The 25,189-nt window shown below is 47.4% G+C and overlaps 1 protein-coding gene across 1 annotated transcript in view; it reads right to left on the bottom strand.

Moving 5' to 3' along the window:
- Window positions 1-25,189, bottom strand: part of fap (fibroblast activation protein, alpha) — a 216,633-nt gene that overhangs the window by 123,666 nt on the left and 67,778 nt on the right. The window contains exon 3 of the mRNA XM_070874618.1: window positions 667-762. Coding sequence (XP_070730719.1) covers window positions 667-762 — 96 coding nt within the window. The remainder of the gene's footprint in view (window positions 1-666; window positions 763-25,189) is intronic.

The following is a 25,189-nucleotide window of genomic DNA, read 5'->3' as shown; positions in this document are numbered from 1 at the left end:
GGAGCTCACTGATCTCCCCCAGATGATCTCTTTCTGGACTTCTCTGTTGCTGACTTAGCTGCTGTCGTGGAGCTAAACCGACTCCGAAATCTCTGCCACTGTTCACCGGCCCTAAAAGCTGGCAGGGGCACCGTCAGCTGAAGGGCCGGCTTCTTAACGGTGAAAATGGGTCTGGGGGCTGAGCGCACTTTTACTGCGTCACTACTGCCGCAAACCCCACACCGGCACGAGAGTCGGTCGATCGCGGTGGTGGGCCACAATGTTGCATGATCTCCCGGGCCTAATTTACATCAGGGCGGCCAGTTGAGCCCAAAGCGGCGGCTATTCAATTTTGATGAATGGTCTCCGCAAATGGGCAGTAATGGTCCTTCCCGGGACTGTGAATTTCGGGGACACGGTGTTCAGATCATTATCTGTAACATGTTATGCACAGTTGACAGACAGATATCTTATGTACGATCAGCAGCCAAGAAGCACTGTAATTATTTTAACTTTTTTTTAAAGCAAGAAAAGTCTGTCTATTTTATTATTTTTAACCCAAGCTAATCTGCGTTCATACACTTTAATTACTTTTCTTAAATTATTGTCAGCCTTTGACTTGCAAACACGCAATTCTAAAGTCAGTGTAATCTTGGAGTGGTAAAACAATAAACTGTTATTAATTACCTGATATCCATCGCAGGCGGTATGACTTATATCTGTAAATTCCATTTAAGTAGTCATCTAACGTAAACTTTGGACGTTGATCATTTTCTTGTTTTCCTAATTCAAAAATGGCCAAAAAAAAGTTAATTATTTTCAATATTAATGATCTCATTTAAATGAATGCTGGATGAATTACATAGGAATTATATAATGTTTCTCAAATAAAGATGGATTCAACACAAATGTTGAGTTAAAACATTGTGAAGTAAAACGTTATCATGGGCTCAATTTTCCCCAAGGCTTTTTTTTGGTGTACTTGAAGAGTTACGCCGGTTTTTTGGGGGCCCAAGGACACCAAAAAAAAAGTTCTAAGTTTCCCCATTGGATTTCTTCATTTTGGCTTGTCCTAACCTGTCCTTTAGTTTTGGGGGTGGAGCTTTGATCTGCGGCAAAAAGATCGGGTTGCCAAGGTAACCAGCCATTCTCAATGCCCCTAGTCTCCATTTTAAAAATTGGGCGTTAACACGAGCGATCTGAAATGGGCGCTAGCATTAAATCTCTCTGACCTTCTGCCGTAAAGTGTCGCCGTCCTTAGCAACGGCATGGCAATGCTTGTTTCCCGTGATTCAGAAGGTCAGGGGTCATCATTACATGTGCAGAAGAGGAGACAGAGAGAGAGGGAGCAGAGAGGGACTGAAAGCATGTGTGAGTGTGGTGTGTGCTTGTTTGGCTGTTGTGGGAGGCATGAAGGAGATTTACCAGCAGCAAAAAGCCTACTAAGCACCCAGAACATAGTTGGCACTGAGTTTTTGCCCAGCAAATAATATATAACATGGAATGGATGGAGGAGGCCTTGCAGCTGGTAGCCAGGAACACTGGTGGCAGAAGGCTCCCAGTGGTCCAGGAGTGCAGCACTGCACCCTAAGGTGCCGCACCCTCATTGCCAATGACACGAGAGTCAGGAGCAACATCTTACTTCTGGCTCAGTGCACGTTCCCACCTCGGGATCGACCTCTCCCTATCAGTCCAAGCAACAGTTCGGCCATCATCTCCCTCCCAATGAAGCAGCACCTGAGGAACTCCTCGGCCAGGCGACTTGGAGTCAGGAGGGGAAGTGGTAGAGGTGGGGAGGAGAAGCGGGGGGGTGGGGGAAGGGTTGGTTTTTACAGATATACTTATGATTTCCGACAAATGTTCGGTTTAAATGTTTTTTATTTAACATAACCTTGATGCACATTGGCTCAGATAGCTGCACCGTTACACACTGGTGATTCCTTAACATCAATGGGTATAATTACACTTAACTTCAATCAAGTTAAACTTTAACTATCACCAAGGTGATGCCCACCATTGATATATGACCTGCACACCCAGCAGTGTGTCAGCCTTGTGAATACCATGCAGTGAGCAAAATTCACCAGAATCCCCCCTGTGTTTGGACTCATTCGAAAGGAAATTTAATTTGGGACTATCTACCGAAAAGTTTGGAACTCTAAAGTGCTTATGGAAGAAACTATGAACTTTAATAGAGTTATGAACTTTTACAAGACAAATTCAAGCCTGTGGGCGGACCTAGGGAACAAAGGAAGCCCACTGGGTGTGAGGACTGAGGTAATCTGTCTGGAAGAATGAGTATTTGGAAGTCTTCCTCCACAAGAGACATTACCATCACAGTATCACCCAGAGATAGCTCCCCATCAACATGGGTCTGGACAAACCATTTTCAGCATATACATCACAAAGAGGCCCAATCCAGCCTGTATGCGAAAGACTAAGCACAAAAGGACATTGCAATTACCAAACTAATATTTCCATCAGGAAACAGTTTTTCGAAGATCAACCCATCTAAGACATATCAACTTTAACGAACCCGACAAAATATTACAAAGAAGAACCAAGCCCGCCAAAATTATACAAAGGATTGTGAACAGATTGGGCGGCAAGATTAGAAAACTGAAATCATATAACTGCCCCTGTTTTCAGCAGAGGTTAGTGGGGGAGAGAGGGGGTCGCTACTACCTCATCAAGACAAGGAGAGAAACCAACGTGACAGTTGTAAAACTAACTTCTCCAGCCTCGAAGTCTTGAAGTCCTGAAGGAAGGAAGAACATTACCATCTACCTTTAACTATCAAAAGGATTGGTAAGCAAAAGTCCCTGCACTGGAATCTAACCTAGCTAGAATTAGGTATTGGGAGATTGGAGGTATAATTTTACTGCAACCCCTTTGAATGTGTAATGTATTGTACTTTATTAGAGTGATTATAAGTTTGACCTTGTACCTTTCCTTGTCTTGTTCTTTATTAGAGTGATTGTAAGTCTGGCCGTGTATTTTCTTACTAGAGTAATAAGCCTGTATTACTTTGACTGTAATAAAACCAAAGTTCTTTGCATCACACCAGTGTCCTCTGCACTTTTGTCACACCCCCCAAATAAATCCAGAGTACAGAACCCAAGGGAGGGGGAGCGATTCAAAACTGCTCAAGTTGGTCAGAAGGGAACCTGACCCCCTCATAGAGACCACAACACACACCCCCCTTACACCACCAACATTCTTTCAGGCAAGCCACTCATTTATGAGTTCCTGACGTAAGAGTCTTGCAGCTATGATGCCACCACGGGCCCTTTCATGCGCTCTACAGGGAGGCGGGAGCATGGCTTTAGCATCAGCCTGATTGTCTGGCCCGAGGTCAGCATCCACCTCCTCATCCTCCTCTTCCTCTCTCTCCTGAGGTGGACCATCACACCCTTCTGGCAATTCTTGTCCCCTCCTAATAGCCAAGTTATGCAGCATGGAGCATGTCATGTATCCTACATGGCTACTGTTGGTACGATCACAAGGTGTGCCACCAGAGGGCACAGCAGTGGGAGACTTGTAGGTTACCTGTACAGGTGTGCCTGGCCTAGTATAAAAGGCAGGCCACCAGGTGTGATCCTCACTCTGGAGTTAACTAATAAAGGACTAAGGTCACTACAGCTCAAGTACAACACACTGCCTCGTGGAGTCATTATTCAAGCATCTAAGGACACTACAACTGGCGACAAGACTACGAACTTTCACGCGGAAATGGCTACCCCTGGTATACTGCAGCAGTTCGCCGATGGTGATGATTGGGATGCTTTTGTGGAGAGGCTAGAACATTTCTTCACAGCAAACAACCTGGCAGGAGACGACCCGGCCACACTGGCTGATAAGCGCCGACCTATCTTGCTAACCAGTTGTGGGCCCACCGTCTATGGCCTCGTCAAGGACTTGCTGGCACCAGTGAAGACAGCGACCAAGTCGTACAAGGAGCTCGTAACCCTGAGCAACTCAAGCCCAAGGAGAGCATCCTCACAGCCAGACACCGGTTCTGTACCCACCGATGGCCCAAAGGCCAGGAAGTTGCGAAGTATGCCGCAGACCTCAGGAGGCTGGCGGCACTGTGCAAGTTCGGCACCCACCTCAACGAAACGCTGCGGGACACTTTTGTCATTGGAATTGGCCATGAGGGCCTTCTTCACAAGCTACTGTCGGCAGATACCACAGTCACACTGCAGAAGGCCATTCATGACCTCATCCTGCGGCTCTTGGCAGATGTCTTGCCCTCAGGACTCAAACCCGGCAGGTACTGTGCACAGAGTGGCGCCGTTTAGGGGCTGGACTCTAGAGCGCGAACCCTCTCGGAAGAGAGAACAGGCCCCCTAGTCCCTTAACTCAGAGTCCGCCGAGGGGGGCTAATCGAGTAGCACCATGCTGGCATTGCGGAGGGAAACTCAGGGCTCACCAGTGCCGTTTTAAAGACTATGTATGCAAAGGCTGTAGCTCAAAGGGCCACCTCCAGCGAATGTGTAAGAGAAATAGGACTCACTGTGTCGATGAAGAGTCTGCAGATGGCCTTCAATCCAGCGTGGATTAGGAATTGAGAGATAGAGAGGCATCCCAATCCCACGGGGAGGTACACAGCATGTTTACCTGCACCACCGAGTGTTTCCCGCTGAAGATGGAAGTCGAGATAGAGGGAAGTCCAGTCTTCATGGAAGTGGACACGGGGACGAGCCAGTCAGAGATGAATCAAGGAGCCTTTTGAGAGGCTATGGGAAAATCCGGCTGAACAACCTGAGTTGGCCCTGGTTCAGGCAAGGCTGTGCACCTACACCAATGAAATTATCCCAGTCGTTGGTAGTGCGAATGTAAAGGTACTCCATGATGGCACGGTGCACAAGTTACCTCTGTGGATTGTTGCAGGTGATGGACCAACGCTGCTCGGCAGAAGGTGGATAGAGAAGATCCATTGGAAGTGGGAAGACTTCACCCCTCCAGTGATCGAAGCCCTCTGTGCTCAGAGGCAAAGCAAGCCCTCACCTGAGAGTGGACCCGGCACCAGAGAGCAGACCAGCACAGCACCCGAGACATAGACCGCCCAGCACGACTGCATGGAGATGATCCAGCTGAGACGACCCAAACTCACCTTGCAGGCTCCGGTGGCAGGACTCCGGAGAAAGAAAATCGGATCCAGAAGCGACTTCCCAACTGCGGATGCAGAACCCGGGAAGAAGAGGCTCACCGCAGTCGACCTCGTGGTCGAAGGAAAGATAGTGCCCAAACCACGAGGTGATGCGCTGAAGACAAAGATGGCCGTGGCCAGACCACGAGGTGCAGCGCTGATGGAGCAACACGTGGCACCAAATGGAGAAGCGGATTGGGGTGAAGCAGGCAAGGCTCTCTTGGAGGAAGCCTGCAACCCACTACAATTGGAGGGACAGTTCCACACACTCAAGCAATGTAATAGTAACTGACAGTCGGAGACAAAATGTGTAACTGATCATGTGAAATGTGTAACTGATAATCTGAATTGTATACATGTGACCAGCGAGGAAAAGTTGCGCGATTATGTACAATGTTTAATTGATGATCTGATCTGTGCATATGCAACCAGCGAGGAAAAGTCGCGCGATCATGATCAGACCCACAGAGTGTCCATCATAAGTAAGGAAAAGCTGTGCAATGCAGGATTCCCACTGCATGCAGCCAATGCAGTGGGCAGACACCCATCGGGTGCACACAGGTCCAGCGAGCTACCCAATGCTGTAGCTTGCGTCCTGGAGACCAGATTCATGCATCATGAAGTGTGGCCACAAGCAGCCAACACACACGAGCTGCGGAGCAAGCGACCTCAGCAGGGCAACGGCAACGGTATGGATACCATGCCCTGGGTCGGCTCCATCTCTCAGGCAACCGATGGCACCAACTGCCACGAGCCTGAAGGAGCAGACTGCCCCAAAGCCATACTCCTAGATGTAGGGTCACCCACCACTGTTCCCCCAAAGGAAACAGGCTCCAGTCAGGATCCCAAACCAAACGACGCTCAGGCCAGCGAGTCAGCAGTTCCCTGTGCACTGCTAGACAACAGCTCCTCAGGGAGCAGCTGTGACCCAGGGCGCAAAGAAAGGACAGAGAGGTCACAGACATCTATGAACCGGCCCGACGCTAGGCACCATGGCAACAGCCCCGAGAGCAGGCTACGCGAGCCAACTGGGTTCCCACTGCCAACATCGGGCACTGAGCCGCCAACAGACTGCAGGGACACAACCCAGCAGCTCTGGAATGAGCTCGTCCTCACGCACTTGTCACTGCATCGATAAGGCATCTAACGTACTTGTCGCACCACGGAACCACAAAAAAAAAATGCAAAACCTACTTACCTGAACTTGAATGTACACGAATGTCAGGAACCCCCGCCATATCGATGTGGGAGGGGGGGAAGAGAATGGAGCGGTCAGGAACACACACACACAAACAGCAACCACCAGCACCCCACTGCACCGACTACCCACCCAAGGTTGAAGTGACCCACCAAAGGTCAACCAGACAGAGCCCACATAGAGCTAAGCCCAGAGCAGAGGCGATTTGCACTAAAGGCTCAGGGGAGAGTGATGTCATGTATCCTACATGGCTACTGTTGGTACTATCACAAAGTGTGCCACCAGAGGGCCCAGCAGTGGGAGACATGTAGGTTACCTGTACAGGTGTGCCTGGCCTAGTATAAAAGGCAGGCCACCAAGTGTGATCCTCACTCTGGAGTTAACTAATAAAGGACTAAGGTCAATACAGTTCAAGTACAACACACTGCCTCGTGGAGTCATTATTTGTGCATCTAAGTACACTACAGACCACGAATTGAGCTACCTGCTCAGGGTGGTATTGGAGCTCGCCTCCTGAGTGGTCCAGACATCGAAAGCGCTGCTTAAGCACTCGAATGGTTTTCTCCACGATATTGCGAGTGGCTCTGTGGCTCTCGTTTTATCACTTCTTGGCTTTGGTGTGGATGTCACGCAGGGGGGTCATCAGTTAGGTGGCGAGGCTATATCCTTTGTCACCAAGCATCCAGCATTGACCTTGTGGCTGATTGTCAACAAGTCAGATACAGTGCTCTCACACAGAATGTGAACATCATGGATGCTGCCCAGAAATTTAGCATTCACTGCCAGTATAATTTGCTGGTGGTCGACAACAAGTTGCACATTCAGAGAGTGGAATCCCTTGCGGTTCCTGAAAACCTCTGCATCCTGAAAAGGTGCCCACGTCGCGATGTGCGTATAGTCTATTGCTCCCTTGGGGAAGTTAGCAATTCGGTAGAATCCTAGAGCCCTCTCAGTCTGAGCCTCCCTAGTCATAGGGAAGCAGATCAAGTCCCTCCTGCGTGCGTACAGGCTTCAGTTACCTGTCTAATGCAGCAATGTGTGGCATGCTGTACCTGCATGCCAACCTTCAATGACTGATGTACCATGACACCCAGGTCTCATTGCACCTCCCCTTTTCCTAATCGGTCACCATTCAGATAATAGTCTGACTCTCTGTTTTTACCACCAAAGTGGATAACCTCACATTTATCCACATTATATTTCATCTGCCATGCATTTGCCCACTCACCTAACCTATCCAAGTCACTCTGCAGCCTCATAGCATCCTCCTCGCAGCTCATACTGCCACCCAACTTAGTGTCATCTGCAAATTTGGAGATACTACATTTAATACCCTCGTCTAAATCATTAATGTACAATGTAAACAGCTGGGGCCCCAGCACAGAACCTTGCGGTACCTCACTAGTCACTGCCTGCCATTCTGAAAAGTACCCATTTACTCCTACTCTTTGCTTCCTGTCTGACAACCAGTTCTCAATCCACATCAGCACACTACCCCCAATCCCATATGCTTTAACTTTGCACATTAATCTCTTGTGTGGGACCTTGTCGAAGGCCTTCTGAAAGACACCTATTAAATTCCAATCATCCACATTATGATAAAGATGTTTGTTCAGACGTTCACATCCCCTCCAAAGACCTCCAGAGTACATCCGAACTCCGCCGAGGTTGAAGCAGAGCAGCCTTTTCAATGATGTGGCATGTGATTTAGAACATGGCGTTCATACCGCTGTGAGTAGTTCCAGTTAATTCCACTTTTTCCCGGCGGTTTTTTGGGCGAGCGATATTGTGGGCGAGATATGTGCGAGGTGGTGAAAGTGACGCTGGATGATCTCGGCGTTAGTTTCGGCACATGTGATCTTTACGACAAAATAAAGTGGGCGGTCGGTATTGTTAAATCTCGGCGTTAATTCCATGCAGAAAGTAACGCTGGCCGATATTATGGGCGTTGGCTCCACCCATTCTGATGATTCCACCCAAAAAAAGTGAGCGGGCAATATTATCTTTTTCCCAGCGTTACGTACTTGGGGAAAGTAACGGTCAGCGACAAGTGTCTGAAAAATGGACATCCGTTTCCATTTTGTGACTAAATGGGTGATAACTGGGCATTTTACCTCATTTCAGAAGGAAAATAGACATTAAGTGGGCGTTATGTATGCAAAAAATTGTAAAATCTAGCCCTATAAAACTCATCGGATCAACATTAAAACACATTAAAATATATTGCAGCAACATACCTCCAATTATTAAAGCCGGTCCCATTCCCCGCCCCTAGCCCTGGCTGAAGGGCTTGCTGGTCTGCTTCCCTAGCCCGCCCTAAGCCCCTTGCCTGTGCCGGTCCAGCTCCAGCTCCCCCATCCCCGCCCCCCGCAGCCCCGAGTGCCTTGTTGGTCCTGCTCCCCGCTCCTAGCCCTGGCCGAAGGGCTTGCTGGTCCCGGTCCCCCCACCACCACCCCCCCCAAGCCTCGAGTGCCTTGCCGGTCCCCCGCCCCGAGCCCTGTCTGAAGGATTTGCCTTGCTGGTCCGATTCCGTTCCCCCCCACCCCATCGCAGTCCCGAGTGCCTTACCGATCCCGCTCCCCACTCCCCGCTCATAGCCCTGGCCGAAGGGCTTGCCAGTCCTGGTTCCCCGCTGCACCCCCCCACCCCCCCACCCCCCCCCCCGCCAGCCCTGAGTGCCTTACCGGTCTGCTACCCTGCCCCTATCTCAGGCCGAATGGCCTCCTCACTCCCAGTCCCCGCACCTAACTTCACCCGAAAGGCTTCCCCTCACCCCCTCTCCCCCCACGCCCCCTTCCATCCCCACCTCTCTCTCCTCCCCCCTCTCTCTTACCTTTCCTGCTGCTGCTCTGCGGGCATCTGCTGCACTTACCTGCGCCGATTTCCTTACCTGCGCCGATTTCTTTAACTCTCCAGAGGTTTTTCTGCAGAGGCCACATACGCTGGCCTAAACAGAACTGGAGTAACTCTCAGCTGACCAAACTTGCCTAAATGGCCAGAACTGGCACTGATGGCAGGTTACGCCCCCTTTGGCTGAAAGAAAAACTTACCTAAAAAAATCGTAACTGAGTTACGCTGGTGCAAATTGATTGGGGAAACTATGGATTTTTAACTTAGGCCAAAAAAAGCAGCCTGCTCCAAAAAACGCCGAAAATCACTGGGGAAAATTGAGCCCATGGAAACTGTCTAAGTGCAGTGCTAATATTACTTGTCAATCATAGTACCAGCATCAAAAATGATTACATATTTAGAAACTACAGTTTATGCACAAAATCTGAGACAACAAGCAGTGCATCCAGTGATGTAAACATTCAGGAATTTCAACTGTAGTGCTCTGAATTACCAGCCAAAGGAGGGGGAGTTGGATTCTACACAAATAACTGTTGTATTGCAACAGTCCACCAGCTGAACTTGTTCATAATTGATTGTGTGAACCATAATATTCTGCTAACCCTCCGATGGAAAAAACCTTGAAAACAAACTTTAGAGAAAACCAATGGTGTTAGCATGTATCTCTGATTACCAGTGGAAATGGGGGAGAAATCTCTGGGACGTTTTTCTTGTAGGGGATCAAGCATATATAACTGCTATCTGGGAATGCTATTGGGCAACTGGGCAATGGCTGCGCTCACTGAGCTGTGTACTGGAAAGACAGTTTCATTAGAGATGCCTCAGTATTTCAGAGATGCTGTTAAGGATAGTGAATGTTCTCTATGGTTGGAATTGCAATCCAACAATAACAGCAATTTGCATTTATATAGCACCTTTAACGAAGTAAAATGTCCCAAGGCGCTTCACAGGAGCATTAACAAACAAAATATGACACCTTGCCATATAAGGAGATATTAGGGCACATGGTCATAAAAGTCGGTTTTAAGAAGCGTCTTGAAGGAGAAAAGAGAGGTAAAGAGGTTTTGGGAAGGAATTCCAGAGCTTCGGGCCAAGGCAGCAGTAGGCACGGTCGCCAATGGTGGAGCGATTAAAATCAGAGATGCGCCAGAGGATGGAATTGGAGGAGAGCAGATATCTCGGAGGGTTGTAGAGCTGGAGGAGGTTACAAAGACAGAGCGGGTCGAGGCCATGGCGGGATCTGAAAATAACGATGAGAACTTTAAAATCAAGCTTTGTCGGACCAGGAGCCAATGTAGGTCAGCGAGCACAGGGGTGATGAGTGACCACTAATAAGAGGGGTGCATCTGCCTGATATGCCGTAATTTTGAGGTTAAATGCAGTGCCTTCCACTTCTGAATAATAATGCAAGGTCAACTCACTTAAATATTTTAGCAGCCCATCCAATGTGTTCCGCATGATATGCTGGGAGAGTGCTGCGGTTGCAGAAGCGGGATTTCCAGCGCCAGTAGCTCACAAAGATCTGTCTCCACTTTGCATCATTTTCTGGGGGGGAGGGGGTGGGGACAATGCCAGCGGCAGCACAACTCCGGTTCTTTGAGGCTAAAGTCTCAACATGGTGGTGTACTGCATAGTGCTAGATAAAGGTCAGGGCTAGGCAGGAAGAAAATTCAAAACATTTCCATGCTTTCTCTTACAATTGTCATTTACATTGCAAATAATGATAAAGTTAGAGCTAACGATACTGAGGAAAATCATGAGGAATGTAGAAAGTGTCGTGGGGAAGTTAAAAAGAATATTAGAAGGGCTAAAAGAAAATCAGAAAAAAGATCAGATAATATAAAAGGAAATAGGAAGAACATTTATAAGCATATAAAACAAAAACAAAATCAATGTTTAAAGAGAAGGTAGGATTGCTCACAGATGAAGGAGGGAGTCTAATTGTGGAGAATGATGAAAGTCTCCGGCTTGCCTCTTGATGGAGTAGGGCTCTGCTCTGATTTGCACCTCTGAGACATGGGTTGTCTGCCCTAAGAATGTAAATGACCCCGTTTCCATGACTTGGGACAGGGTCAGCGGCCTGGCAAAGTGGCAGGCAGAGATTCCATTCTATGGCACTTCTGCCTCTTTGAAAGAGTCCACAGATTTTCGGCCAAATACTTTTTGCCCTTATCTCTGGCAGTTACTAGAGAAATGGCAGCCCATGGAGACCACACTGCACATAAAAACTGTATTCTCAAATTTGGGACAAAGGTATGCTAAATGCAGACTCTGGGTCCAAAATTCCACAGCTCCTTTTAAGGGGATATAAGTGCAGTGAAACTTCCACCCGCCACTTTGCCAGGCTGTTGACTCCATCCCAAATCACAGTGGACAAGGTCACTTACTTAGAGCAGGAAGCGCTGCCTATAGAGATGCAACAGAGGAGCCCATCCCGTGGAGCTTCCAGAAAAAATTAATGGCATCCGACTAATCTGAATCAGGGGGTGGGAAGTGGGGGGAGGGGGGGGTGTGGGGTGTTATAGACCCTTGTCAGGCCATAGCTTGCAGTGATAAAAGAAACTATTCAGAATCTTAATGTCTTTGGGACCTTTAGAAGATACACAATTGAACCCAAGCTTACCCTCAGCAGACATGGAATCTATTAGGCCTAACAAGGGTGAGCTGCCCAGAATTCCCGATATAGTCCCGAATATGCTATTAGGACATAGGCGGAGGGTGGAAGACACATTACACCACCCCTCCGGATTAGGATTTTTTCTGCTAGGCCTAAGGGGCAGCCCCCCTGTTGGGATTGCACTGCAGTTTCCGAGGTCCGAGAGTCGGGAGGTCCGAGAGTCAGAAGGTCTGAGAGTTCGGGAGGCCCGGAGGTCTGAGAATTCAGGAGGCCCAGAAGTTTGAGAGTTCGGGAGGCCCGGAGGTCTGAGAGGTCGGGAGCCGAGCAGCTTACAGCCATTGTCCAGGCAGGAAAGTGATTGGCTGTTTGATTGGTAATTAATCTCTCTTTATCTTTTATAATTGGATAAGTCTAATTAGAGGGATGGCAGGGCAGCTCAGTCCGATGGACTGCACATCCTGTGGCATGTGGGATGTCCTGGATGCTTTGCGTGGCCTAGACAATGAAGGGCTCAGGCCAAACATGTGCCCTTAAAGAAAAAGTGTGGAAATTATTGTGTTCCTAACACAGATGAAACTGCACACAGGGAGGTTAAAGTAACAGTGACCTCAGTCTTTATTAAGACACTCCAGAGTCAGGAACAGACCTGAGGGGCCGGCTCATATACAGTGTTCCCAAGGGATGCTGGGATGCCTTGGGACTTCAGGGGATGCACTCCCTGGTGGCGGAACATGGGAATGCATGCTTTACAGATACACAACATCACTACCCCCGCAAAGAAAAAGTGAAAACTATTTACAAGGTGAGGCGGTCGGGAGCCTTTCTTTCCCTGATGGACCGCCTCGGTACAAATGTCTGTTCTGGTGTGTTGGCTGTGCCCTCGCTGGGCTGGCGTGTTGTTGGCCCTGTAGGGCTGCTGGGTGAGCCTGGCCTTGCTGGGCTGTTGGGTGTCATGGGTTCAATTTCCTGGTCCGGGGTGGTGTCATTGATCCTTTGGGTGTGTGTTGTGGGCTCGAAAAAGGTGGTGTCTGCTGTGGGTTGTTCAGGGCAGTCTGTGAACCGCAACCTCGTTTGGTCCAGGTGCTTTATGCAAATTTATTCATTGTCTGGTTTGACCACAAATACCCTACTCCCTTCTTTAGCTATCACTGTGCCCGCGATTCACTTGGGACCATGTCCATAGTTTAGCACATACACAGGGTCATTCAGATCAATTTCCCGTGACACAGTGGCGCGACCATCGTTTACATTTTGTTGCTGCCGCCTGCTCTCTACCTGATCATGCAGGTTGGGGTGAACCAGCGAGAGTCTAGTTTTAAGTGTCCTTTTCATGAGTAGCTCAGCTGGGGGCACTCCTGTGAGCGAGTGTGGTCTCATGTGGTAGCTGAGCAGTACTTGGGACAGGCGGATTTGGAGTGAGCCTTCTGTGACTCGTTTAAGGCTCTGTTTGATTGTTTGTCTGCCTGTCCATTGGAGGCTGGTTTGAACGGGGCCGAAGTGACATGTTTGATCCCATTGTGGGTCATGAATTCTTTAAATTCGGCACTGGTGAAACATGGCCCGTTGTCACTGACCAGTATGTCAGGCAGGCTGTGGGTGGCAAACATGGCCCTCAGGCTTCAATGGTGGCGGTGGAGTTGCTTCCCGACATTATTTCACATTCAATCCATTTTGAAAAAACATCTACCACCACCAGGAACATTTTACCGAGAAACGGACCCGCATAGTCGACATGGATCCTCGACCATGGTCTGGAGGGACTGCGTGGTGCCTCTCTGGGCGCGTTGCTCAACTGAGCACACACGCGGCATTGCCGTACACAGATCTCTAAGTCAGAGTTGATACTGGGCCACCACACGTGAGATCTGGCTATCGCTTTCATCATTACTATACCCGGGTGTGTGCTGTGGAGATCCGAGATGAACGTCTCCCTGCCCTTTTCGGCAGTCTGCCTGAATGGACAGCTCGTCCTTTCGCCGCTGGAACGGCTTGATTAGATCTTGCATTTCAACGGGGATGCTGGCCCAGCTCCCATGCAGTACACAGGTTTTTACGAGGGACAGCAGAGGATCTTGGCTGGTCCAAGTCCTAATCTGGCAGGCCGTGACAGGTGATTTATTATTTTCAAATGTTTCCATGACCATCGACAAGTCTGCGGGCTGCGCCACCATCAACAAGTTTGCAGGCTGCGCCATTTCCACCCCCGTGGTAGGCAATGGTAGCTGACTGAGAGCATCCACACAGTTCTCGTTGCCTGGCCTGTGGCAGATGGTATAGTTATATGCTGATAGCGCAAGTGCCCACCTTTGTATGCGGGCTGAGGCATTAGTATTTATCCCCTTGTTTTCAGCGAACAGGGATATGAGGGGCTTGTGATCGGTTTCCAGCTCAAATTTGAGGGCAAACAGGTACTGATGCAGTTTCTTTTCCCCGAACACACATGCTAATGCCTCTTTCTCAATCATGCTGTCGACCCTCTTGGCCTTAGACAAGCTTCTGGAGGCATAGGCGACAGGTTGCAACTTTCCCGCAACGTTAGCTTGTTGTAATACACACCCGACTCCGTGCGACGACGCATCACATGCTAGCACAAGTCGTTTACATGGGTTATACAATACAAGCAGCTTGTTGGAGCATAAAATGTTTCTGGCTTTCTCAAAAGCAATCACTCGGTTTTTTCCCCATACCCAGTTCTCACCTTTACGCAATAACACATGCAGGGGCTCTAAGAGGGTGCTTAACCCCGGTAGGAAGTTACCAAAATAGTTGAGGAGTCCCAGGAACGACCGCAGCTCCGTGTCGTTCTGTGGCCTGGGCGCTTTCCTGATAGCCTCTGTCTTGGCGTCTGTGGGCCGAATGCCAACTGCTGTGATCTTTCTCCCTAAAAACTCCACTTCTGCTGCCATGCAGACGCATTTCGACCTCTTCAGCCGCAGCCCTACGCGATCCAGTCGCTGGAGGACCTCCTCCAGGTTTTGAAGGTGCTCGATGTATCCCGACCCGTGACCAATATGTCGTCCTGAAAAATCCCGTGTGTAGTACTGACTTGAGTCGGCTCGGAATGTTTCTCTGGAAGCCGACCAAATTCCAAACGGGCATCTGTTGTAGATGAACAGTCCCTTGTGCGTGTTGATGCAGGTGAGGCCCTTCAAAGACTCATCCAGCTCCTGCGTCATGTAGGCCGGAGTCAGGTCCAGCTTGGTGAACATCTTGCCTCCTGCCAGCGTCGCAAATAGATCGTCTGCCTTCGGTAGCAGGTATTGGTCCTGCAGCGAGAAAGATTAATAATTACTTTATAATCGCCGCAAATCCTGACCGTGCCATCACTTTTGAGTACTGGAACAATCGGGCTGGCCCATTCACTGAATTCCACTGGGGAGATGATGCCCTCGCGTTGCAGCCTGTCCAGCTCGATTTCCACTCTCTCGCTCATCATGTGAGGTACCGCTTGTGCCTTGTGGTGAATGGGTCATGCCTCTGGGACCAAGTAGATCCGCACCTTCGCACCGGAAAATTTTCCAATGCCTGGCTCAAAAAGGGAAGGAAATTTGTTAAGAACCTGGGTACATGAAGCCTCATCGACATGTGATCGCGCTCGGATGTCATCCCAGTTCCAGCGGATTTTGCCCAGCCAGCTCCTTCCAAGCAGTGTGGGGCCATCGCCCGGGACAATCCAGAGTGGCAGTTTGTGCACCGTTCCCTCGTAGGTGACCTTGACCATGGCGCTGCCGAGGACAGTGATGAGCTCTTTGGTGTACATTCTCAGTTTCGTGTGGATGGGGCTCAGGGCTCATCTGAGTGCCTTGTTGCACCACAGTCTCTCAAACATCTTTTTACTCATGATGGATTGGCTAGCGCCAGTGTCCAGCTCCATGGCTATGGGTAAGCCATTCAATTTTACGTTTAGCATTATAGGTGGACATTTCGTCGAAAATGTGTGCACCCCGTGTACTTCAGCATCTGCCTCCTCTCTCTGAGGCTCGAAATTGCTTTGATCCACCATGGACCGATCTTCCTCTGCCACGTGGTGGTTAGCAGGTTTTGTAGAGCTTGCAGCTCATCTGCAAGCTCGTTGGAGGTGCCCCATTGTTCCACAGCTCTTGCAAACATACCCTTTGAAGCGGCATGAATAGGCTGAATGGAAGCCTCCACAACACCAACAAGGTGTGAACTGTCTTGCATTCATCCTTTGTTGCGGACTCTGAGTCATCTGGGTCACCTGAGGCCTGCTGGCAGTTGCAGACTCGTGGTTTCTGCCCTGTACATTTCTGCTCCCAAACACAGTTCCAGTTAATTTATGAACATTGCTAGCACTTGTGTGCTGAGAGATTTGTTTGGTGTTATCACTGGTGGACATAAACGCCTGTGCTATCGCAATAGCCTTACTGAGGGTCGGTGTCGCTGCAGTCAAAAGTTTTCGTAGGATGGTCTCGTGGCCAATGCCCAGTACAAAAAAGTCTTTGAGCATCTGCTCCAGGTAGCCATCAAACTCACATTGTCCTGCAAGTCACCTGAACTCGGCGACGTAGCTCACCACTTCCTGACCTTCAGATCGCTGGCATGTGTCGAACCGATACCTCGCCATCAGCACGCTCTCCCTCGGGTTAAGATGCTCCCGAACCAGTGTACACAGCTCCTCATACGACTTATCTGTGGGTTTCACCGGAGCCAGAAGATTCTTCATGAAGCTGTAGGTCGGTGCCCCGCAGCCCGTGAGGAGGACCACTCTTCTTTTTGCAGCGCTTCCTTCTCCATCCAGATTGTTGGTAACAAAGTACTGGTCTAGCCGTTCAACATAGGCTTCCCAGTCCTCACCCTCCGAGAACTTCTCCAGGATGCCCACAGTTTGCTGCATCTTTGTGTTGGATTCGTATACTCGTCACCAGTTATTGTGTTCCGAACACAGATGAGACTGCACACAGGGAGGTTAAAGTAACAGTGACCTCAGTCTTTATTAAGACACTCCAGAGTGAGGAACAGGCCTTAGGGGCTGGCTTATATACAGTGCTCCCAAGGGATGCTAGGATCATGGGAGTGCATGCTTTACAGATACACAACAGAAATAACAATTCTAGAGCCCCTTGGATGTCTAGGGACTTACAGGAGAGGATAAAGAAAAAAAGGTAAGCTTATGCCATATACCGATGGTTAAATACTATAGCAGGGATTGTGGATGCATTGGTTGTAATTTACCAAAATTCTCTGAATTCTGGGGAGGTCCCAGCAGATTGGAAAACTGCAAATTTAATGCCCTATTTTAAAAATGAAGCAGACAAAAAGCAGGAAACTATCGACGAGTTAGCCTAACATCTGTGGTTGGGAAAATGTTGGAGTCCATTATTAAAGAAGCAGGAGCAGAACATTTGGATAAGCAAAATTCAGTTAGGCAGAGTCAGAATGGATTTATGAAGGGGAAGTTATGTTTGACAAATTTGCTGGAGTTCTTTGAGGATGTAACGAACAGGGTGGATATCGGGGAACCAGTGGATGTGGTGTATTTGGACTTCCAGAAGGCATTTGACAAGGTGCCACATAAAAGGTTACTGCACAAGATAAAAGTTCACGGGGTTGGGGGTAATATGTTAGCATGGATGGAAAATTAGCTAACTAACAGAGAACAGAGAGTTGGGATGAATGGTTCATTCTCTGATTGGCAACCAGTAACTAGCGAGGTGCCGCAGGTATCAGTGCTGGGACCCCAACTATTTACAATCTATATTAACGACTTGGAAGAAGGGACTGGGTAGCCAAATTTGCTGACGATACAAAGATGGGAGGAAAAGCAATGTGTGAGGAGGACACAAAAAATCTGCAAAAGGACATAGACAGGCTAAGTGAGTGGGCAAAAATTTGGCAGATGAAGTATAAATTTGGAAAGTGTGAGGTCATGCACTTTGGCAGAAAAAAATCAAAGAGCAAGTTATTATTTAAATGGAGAAAGATTGCAAAATGCTGCAGTACAGCGGGACCTGGGGGTATGTGCATGAAGCACAAAAGGTTAGTATGCAGGTATAGCAAGTGATCAGGATGGCCAATGGTATCTTGGTCTTTATTGCAAAGGGGATTGAGTATAAAAGCAGCGAAGTCTTACTACAGCTATATAAGGTATTGGTGAGGCCGCACCTAGAATACTGCGTGCAGTTTTGGTTTCCATATTTACGAAAGGATATACTTGCTTTGGAGGCAGTTAAGAGAAGGTTCACTAGGTTGATTCCGGGGATGAGGGGGTTGACTTATGAGGAAAGGTTGAGTAGGTTGGGCCTTTACTCATTGGAAGTCAGAAAAATGAGAGGTGATCTTATCAAAACGTATAAGATTATGTGGGGACTTGACAAGGTGGATGCAGAGAGGATGTTTCCACTGATGGGGGAGACTAGAACTAGAGAGCATGATCTTAGAATAAGGGGGCGCCCATTTAAAACTGAGATGAGGAGAAATTTCTTCTCTCAGAGGGTTGTAAATCTGTGGAATTCGCTGCCTCAAAGAGCTGTGGAAGCTGGCACATTGAATAAATTTAAGACAGAAATTGACAGTTTCTTAAACAATAAGGTGATAAGGGGTTATGGGGAGCGGGCGGGGAAGTGGAGCTGAGTCCATGATCAGATCAGCCATGATCTTATTGAATGGCGGAGCAGGCTCAAGGGGCCGTATGGCCTACTCCTGTTCCTATTTGTTACGTTCTTATGTTCTTAATTTCTGGAGGAAATAGAAAGTTAAGAGGTAAAATTAAAAAGAATATTAGGAATGCTAGGAGAGAGCATGAAATGTTCTTGGCAAATAAAATCAAGGAAAACCCAAAGATGTTCTATAAATATATTAAGAGAAAGAGGATAACTAAACAAAGGGTAGGGCCTATTGGAGACCAAGAGGGTAATCTGTGTATGGAGGCGGAAGATGTTAGTATGGTTCTTAATGAATATTTGCATCTGTTTTCACAAAGGAAACGGGCAATGCAGATATTGCTATCGAGGAGGAGTGTGAAATTCTGAATGAAATAAACATAGTGAGAGAGGAGGTATTAAAGGGTTTAGCAGCTTTGAAAGTGGATCAGTTCCCAGGCCCAGATGAAATGCATCACAGACTGTTGAGCGAAGCAAAAGAGGAAATAGCAGAGGCCTTGACCATCATTTTCCAGTCCTCTTTGGATTCAGGCATGGTGCCGGAGGACTGGAGGACTGCTAATGTGGTACCCTTGTTTAAGAAGGGAGAAAGGGATAGGTGGGCCGAGTAATTACAGGCCTGTCAGCCTAACCTCAGTGGTGGGAAAATTATTGGAAAAAAATCCTGCAGGACAGGATAAATCTACATTTAGAAAGGCAAGGATTAATTCGGAACAGTCAGCATGGATTTGTTGAGGGAAGTTCGTGTTTGACTAACCTAATTGAATTTTTCGAGGGGGTAACCAAGAGAGTCGATGAGGGTAGTGCGTATGATGTAGTGTATAGGGACTTTAGCAAAGCTTTTGATAAGGTCCCACATGGCAGACTGGTAAAAGCACATGGGATCCAGGGCAAAGTGGCAAGTTGGATCCAAAATTGGCTTAGAGGTAGGAAGCAAAGGGTAATGGTTGATGGATGTTTTTGTGACTGGAAGGATGTTTCCAGTGGGGTTCCGCAGGGCTCAGTATTGGGCCCCTTGCTTTTTGTGATATACATCAATGATCTAAATTTGAATATAGGAGTTATGATGAAGAAGTTTGCAGATGACACTAAAATTGGCTGTGTGGTTGATAATGAAGACGGAAAGTCATGGACTGCAGGAAGATATCAATCACTGGTCAGGTGGGCAGAACAGTGACAAATAGAATTCAGAGAAGTGTGAGGTAATGCACTTGGGGAGGGCTAATAAGGAAAGGGTACACACATTAAACGGTAGGCCACTTAGAAGTGCAGATAAACAAAGGGACTTTGGAGTGCTTGCCCACAGATCCCTGAAAGTAGCAGGCCAAATGGATAAGGTGGTTAAGAAGGCATACGGAATGCTTGCTTTTATTGGCCAACGCATAGAATACAAGAGCAAGGAGGTTATGCTTAAATTGTATAATACACTGGTTAGGCCACAGCTGTAATACTGCGTGCAGTTCTGGTCGCCATATTATAGGAAGGATGTGATTACACTGGAGAGGATGCAAAGGAGATTTACGAGGATGCTGCCTGGAATGGAGAATCTTAGCTGTGAGGACAGATTGGATAGGCTGGGTTTGTTCTCATTGCAACAGAGGAGGCTGAGAGGAGACCTCATTGATATGTATAAAATTTTGAGGGGCCTGGATATAGTGGATAGCAAGGGCGTATTTCCTTTGGTGGAAGGGTCAATAATGAGGGGGCATAGGTTTAAGGTAGTTGGTGGAAGGTTTAGAGGGAATTTTAGGGGAAGCTTCTTCTCGCAGAGAGTTGTGCGGATCTGGAGCTCATTGCCTGGAAAGGTGGTAGAGGCAGAAACCCTCACTGCATTTAAAAGGTGCTTGAATGGACACTTGAAGTGTCGTAACCTGCAGGGTTATGGACCTAGAGCTTGTAACACAGAAACATAGAAACATAGAAAATAGGTGCAGGAGTAGGCCATTCGGCCCTTCGAGCCTGCACCGCCATTCAATGAGTTCATGGCGGAACATGCAACTTCAGTACCCCATTCCCGCTTTCTCGCCATACCCCTTGATCCCCCTAGTTGTAAGGACTAATCTAGCTCCTTTTTGAATATATTTCGTGAATTGGCCTCAACAACTTTCTGTGGTTGAGAATTCCACAGGTTCACAACTCTCTGGGTGAAGAAGCTTCTCCTCATCTCGGTCCTAAATGGCTTACCCCTTATCCTTAGACTGTGACCCCTGGTTCTGGACTTCCCCAACATTGGGAACATTCTTCCTGCATCTAACCTGTCTAAACCCGTCAGAATTTTAAACGTTTCTATGAGATCCCCTCTCATTCTTCTGAACTCCAGTGAATACAAGCCCAGTTGATCCAGTCTTTCTTGATATGTCAGTCCCGCCATCCCAGGAATCAGTCTGGTGAACCTTCGCTGCACTTCCTCAATAGCAAGAATGTCCTTCCTCAAGTTAGGAGACCAAAACTGTACACAATACTCCAGGTGTGGCCTCACCATGGCCCTGTGCAACTGTAGCAACACCTCCCTGCCCCTGTACTCAAATCCCCTCGCTATGAAGGCCAACATGCCATTTGCTTTCTTAACAGCCTGCTGTACCTGCATGCCAACCTTCAATGACTGATGTACCATGACACCCAGGTCTCGTTGCACCTCCCCTTTTCTAAATCTGTCACCATTCAGATAATAGTCTGTCTCTCTGTTTTTACCACCAAAGTGAATAACCTCATATTTATCCACATTACACTTCATCTGCCACGCATTTGCCCACTCACCTAACCTATCCAAGTCACTCTGCAGCCTCATAGCATCCTCCTTGCAGCTCACACTGCCACCCAACTTAGTGTCATCCGCAAATTTGGAGATACTACATTTAATCCCCTCGTCTATATCATTAATGTACAATGTAAACAGCTGGGGCCCCAGCACAGAACCTTGTGGTACCCCACTAGTCACTGCCTGCCATTCTGAAAAGTACCCATTTACTCCTACTCTTTGCTTCCTGTCACCCCCAATCCCATGTGCTTTAACTTTGCACATTAATCTCTTGTGTGGGACCTTGTCGAAAGCCTTCTGAAAGTCCAAATATACCACATCAACTGGTTCTCCCTTGTCCACTCTACTGGAAACATCCTCAAAAAATTCCAGAAGATTTGAAAAGCATGATTTCCCTTTCACAAATCCATGCTGACTTGGACCTATCATGTCATCTCTTTCCAAATGCGCTGCTATGACATCCTTAATAATTGATTCCATCATTTTACCCACTAACGATGTCAGGCTGACCGGTCTATAATTCCCTGTTTTCTCTCTCCCTCCTTTTTTAAAAAGTGGGGTTACATTGGCTACCTTCCACTCCATAGGAACTGATCCAGAGTCTAAGGAATGTTGGAAAATGACTGTCAATGCATCCGCTATTTCCAAGGCCACCTCCTTAAGTACTCTGGGATGCAGTCCATCAGGCCCTGGGGATTTATCGGCCTTCAATCCCATCAATTTCCCCAACACAATTTCCCGACTAATAAAGATTTCCCTCAGTTCCTCCTTCTTACTAGACCCTCTGACCCCTTTTATATCCTGAAGGTTGTTTGTGTCCTCCTTAATGAATACCGAACCAAAGTACTTGTTCAATTGGTCTGCCATTTCTTTGTTCCCCGTTATGACTTCCCCTGATTCTGACTGCAGGGGACCTACGTTTGTCTTTACTAACCTTTTTCTCTTTACATATCTATAGAAACTTTTGCAGTCCGTCTTAATGTTCCCTGCAAGCTTCCTCTCGTACTCTATTTTCCCTGCCCTAATCAAACCCTTTGTCCTCCTCTGCTGAGTTCTAAATTTCTCCCAGTCCCCAGGTTCGCTGCTATTTCTGGCCAATTTGTATGCCACTTCCTTGGCTTGAATACTATCCCAGATTTACCTTGATAGCCACGGTTGAGCCACCTTCCCTTTTTTATTTTTACGCCAGACAGGGATGTACAATTGTTGTAGTTCATCCATGCGGTCTCTAAATGTCTGCCATTGCCCATTCACAGTCAATCCCTTAAGTATCATTCGTCAATCTATCCTAGCCAATTCATGCCTCATACCTTCAAAGTCACCCTTCTTTAAGTTCTGGACCATGGTCTCTGAATTAACTGTTTCTTTCTCCATCCTAATGTAGAATTCCACCATATTATGGTCACTCTTCCCCAAGGGGCCTCGCACAACAAGATTGCTAATTAATCCTCTCTCAGTACACAACACCCAGTCTAAGATGGCCTCCCCCCTAGTTGGTTCCTCGACATATTGGTCTAGAAAACCATCCCTTATGCACTCCAGGAAATCCTCCTCCATCATATTGCTTCCAGTTTGGTTAGCCCAATCAATATGCATATTAAAGTCACCCATGATAACTGCTGCACCTTTATTGCATGCACCCATAATTTCCTGTTTGATGCCCTCCCCAATATCACTACTACTGTTTGGAGGTCTGTACACAACTCCCACTAATGTTTTTTGCCCTTTGGTGTTCTGCAGCTCTACCCATATAGATTCCACATCATCCCAAGCTAATATCCTTCCTGACTATTGCATTAATCTCCTCTTTAACCAGCAATGCTACCCCACCTCCTTTTCCTTTTATTCTATCCTTCCTGAATATTGAATACCCATGGATGTTGAGTTCCCAGCCCTGATCATCCTGGAGCCACGTCTCTGTAATCCCAATCACATCATATCCGTTAACATCTATTTGCACAGTTAATTCATCCACCTTATTATGGATACTCCTTGCATTAAGACACAAAGCCTTCAGGCTTGTTTTTTTAACACCCTTTGTCCTTTTAGAATTATGATGTAGTGTGGCCCTTTTTGTTTCTTGCCTTTGTTTACTCGACCTTCCACTATTGCTTTTTACCTTTCTACCATCTGTTTCTGACTTGTTGTAAGTGGGTTTCGACTGGATAACCGCTTGTTGGTAAGTACTTCAGGGAATTTAATACGGCCAGAGTGAGCTTCTGGACTAGTTTCGATTGTCTGGGTTGGAGAGGAATTTTCACAGATTTTTTTCCCCCAATTGGCCTGGGTTTTTATCTGATTTTTTTGCCTCTCCCAGGTGGCTCCGGGTAAGGTGGAATGTAAAATGTTGCGACATATGGGGTATCGCAGTTGTGTGGGGCGCGGACTGATTGGGCCGGATGCTCTTTACCTGTCTGTCATTGTTCATTGTTCATAGGTTTATTTGTAACCTTCAGGGCTGCTGACCGAGGGCTCTTTGTTGGCTGGCGTGGATACGATGAGCCAAAATGGTGTGCTTCTGCGCTGTAAATTTTTTTGTTTCTATTTTTGTCCTATCCCAGCCACAGAACTGTGGGCCCCATGAATGAATCTCAAAGCACTGCTTCAAATATATAGATTTCCCTTCGGCTGCAGGGATGTAATTATCCCCAAATTTCCAATGGAATAAGGAAGTTTTTAATAAATATAGCTTTACACTATTTGGATGAATTGTTGTAATATAAAGTAAGGCAATGTTCTACATAGATTTTCCTTGATTTTATTTTTCAGTGTTCCCCTGTCCCTGGGCCCGACTCAATCCTCGGTGGAACTTTGGCGAGGATCGTATTTGCAGCTGAGATTAGGAGTTCCCACCTGCTGCTGTCCAGATTCATGGCGTAAGTTGTTATTGTGTCGCTGGGCGGTACTTGCCAATCGTTTAGAGGAATCTTCCTGGCAAAGTACTGTCAGGTCTCTCGGCGGTCCTTTGGGCGGCATTTAGCCCATATACTTTTAGAATTTTTTTCAATGTGTTTTAATAGGGTTAAAAATAAACTTACATAGAAACATAGAAACATAGAAAATAGGTGCAGGAGTAGGCCATTTGGCTCTTCGAGCCTGCACCACCATTCAATGAGTTCATGGCTGATCATGCAACTTCAGTATCCCATTCCTGATTTCTCTCCATACCCCTTGATCCCTTTAGCCATAAGGGCCATATCTAACTCCCTTTTGAACCTTAATGGACATGGTTTTTAATATAAAAATGAACGTTTAAATTTAATTTTTATATGTTTTAAAACTCTTATGCTGGTAAAAGTAAGCTATACGCCTACTTTTACCAGGCATAAAAGTTTGAAGGACATATTTGCTGGGCATGAGTTGGGCATATAGCCCAATCTCTCCTGCGCGAATGTTCTTCTCCAAGGAGTGCGGAGGATCTGTCAAGAAAAATCTTGACAGGACGGAAAAGCTAGTTTGCGGCGCATGCACATCTCGCCCTGAAAACTGGCTTTTGCGAGGCCTCGCCGGATCCGTGCGCACTCCGTACGGACTCGGCGAGGCCGCAATTTTCGGCCCAATATAAATTAAATGGTACAATTTTAAAGGGGGTGCAGGAACAGAAAGACCTGGGGGTTTGCATGCAGAAATCTTTGAAGATGGCAGAACAAGTTAATGAGGCTGTTAAAAAAGCATACACGATCCTTGGCTTTATAAATAGAAGCATCGAGTACAAAAGCAAGAATGTTATGCTAAACCCTTATAAATTACTAGTCAGGCCTCAGCTGGTGTGTTCTGTCCAATTTTGGGCACCACATGTGGAATAATGTCAAGGCCTTGGAGAGGGTGCAGAGGAGATTCACCAGAGTGGTACCAGGGATGAGGCACTTCAGTTCGGTGGAGAGACTGGAGAAGCTGGGGTTGTTCTCCTTCGAGCAGAGAGGGTTAAGGGGAGATTTAATAGAGGTGTTCAAAATTATGAGGGGTTTTGATAGAGTAAATAGGGATGAACTGTTTCCACTGGCTGAAGGATCAG

Source organism: Pristiophorus japonicus, chromosome 3 (assembly GCF_044704955.1).
Source record: "Pristiophorus japonicus isolate sPriJap1 chromosome 3, sPriJap1.hap1, whole genome shotgun sequence".
Classification (NCBI taxonomy): domain Eukaryota; kingdom Metazoa; phylum Chordata; class Chondrichthyes; family Pristiophoridae; genus Pristiophorus; species Pristiophorus japonicus.
The sequence above is the reverse complement of the archived record's forward strand: the minus strand, read 5'-3'. Positions and strand labels throughout refer to the sequence as shown.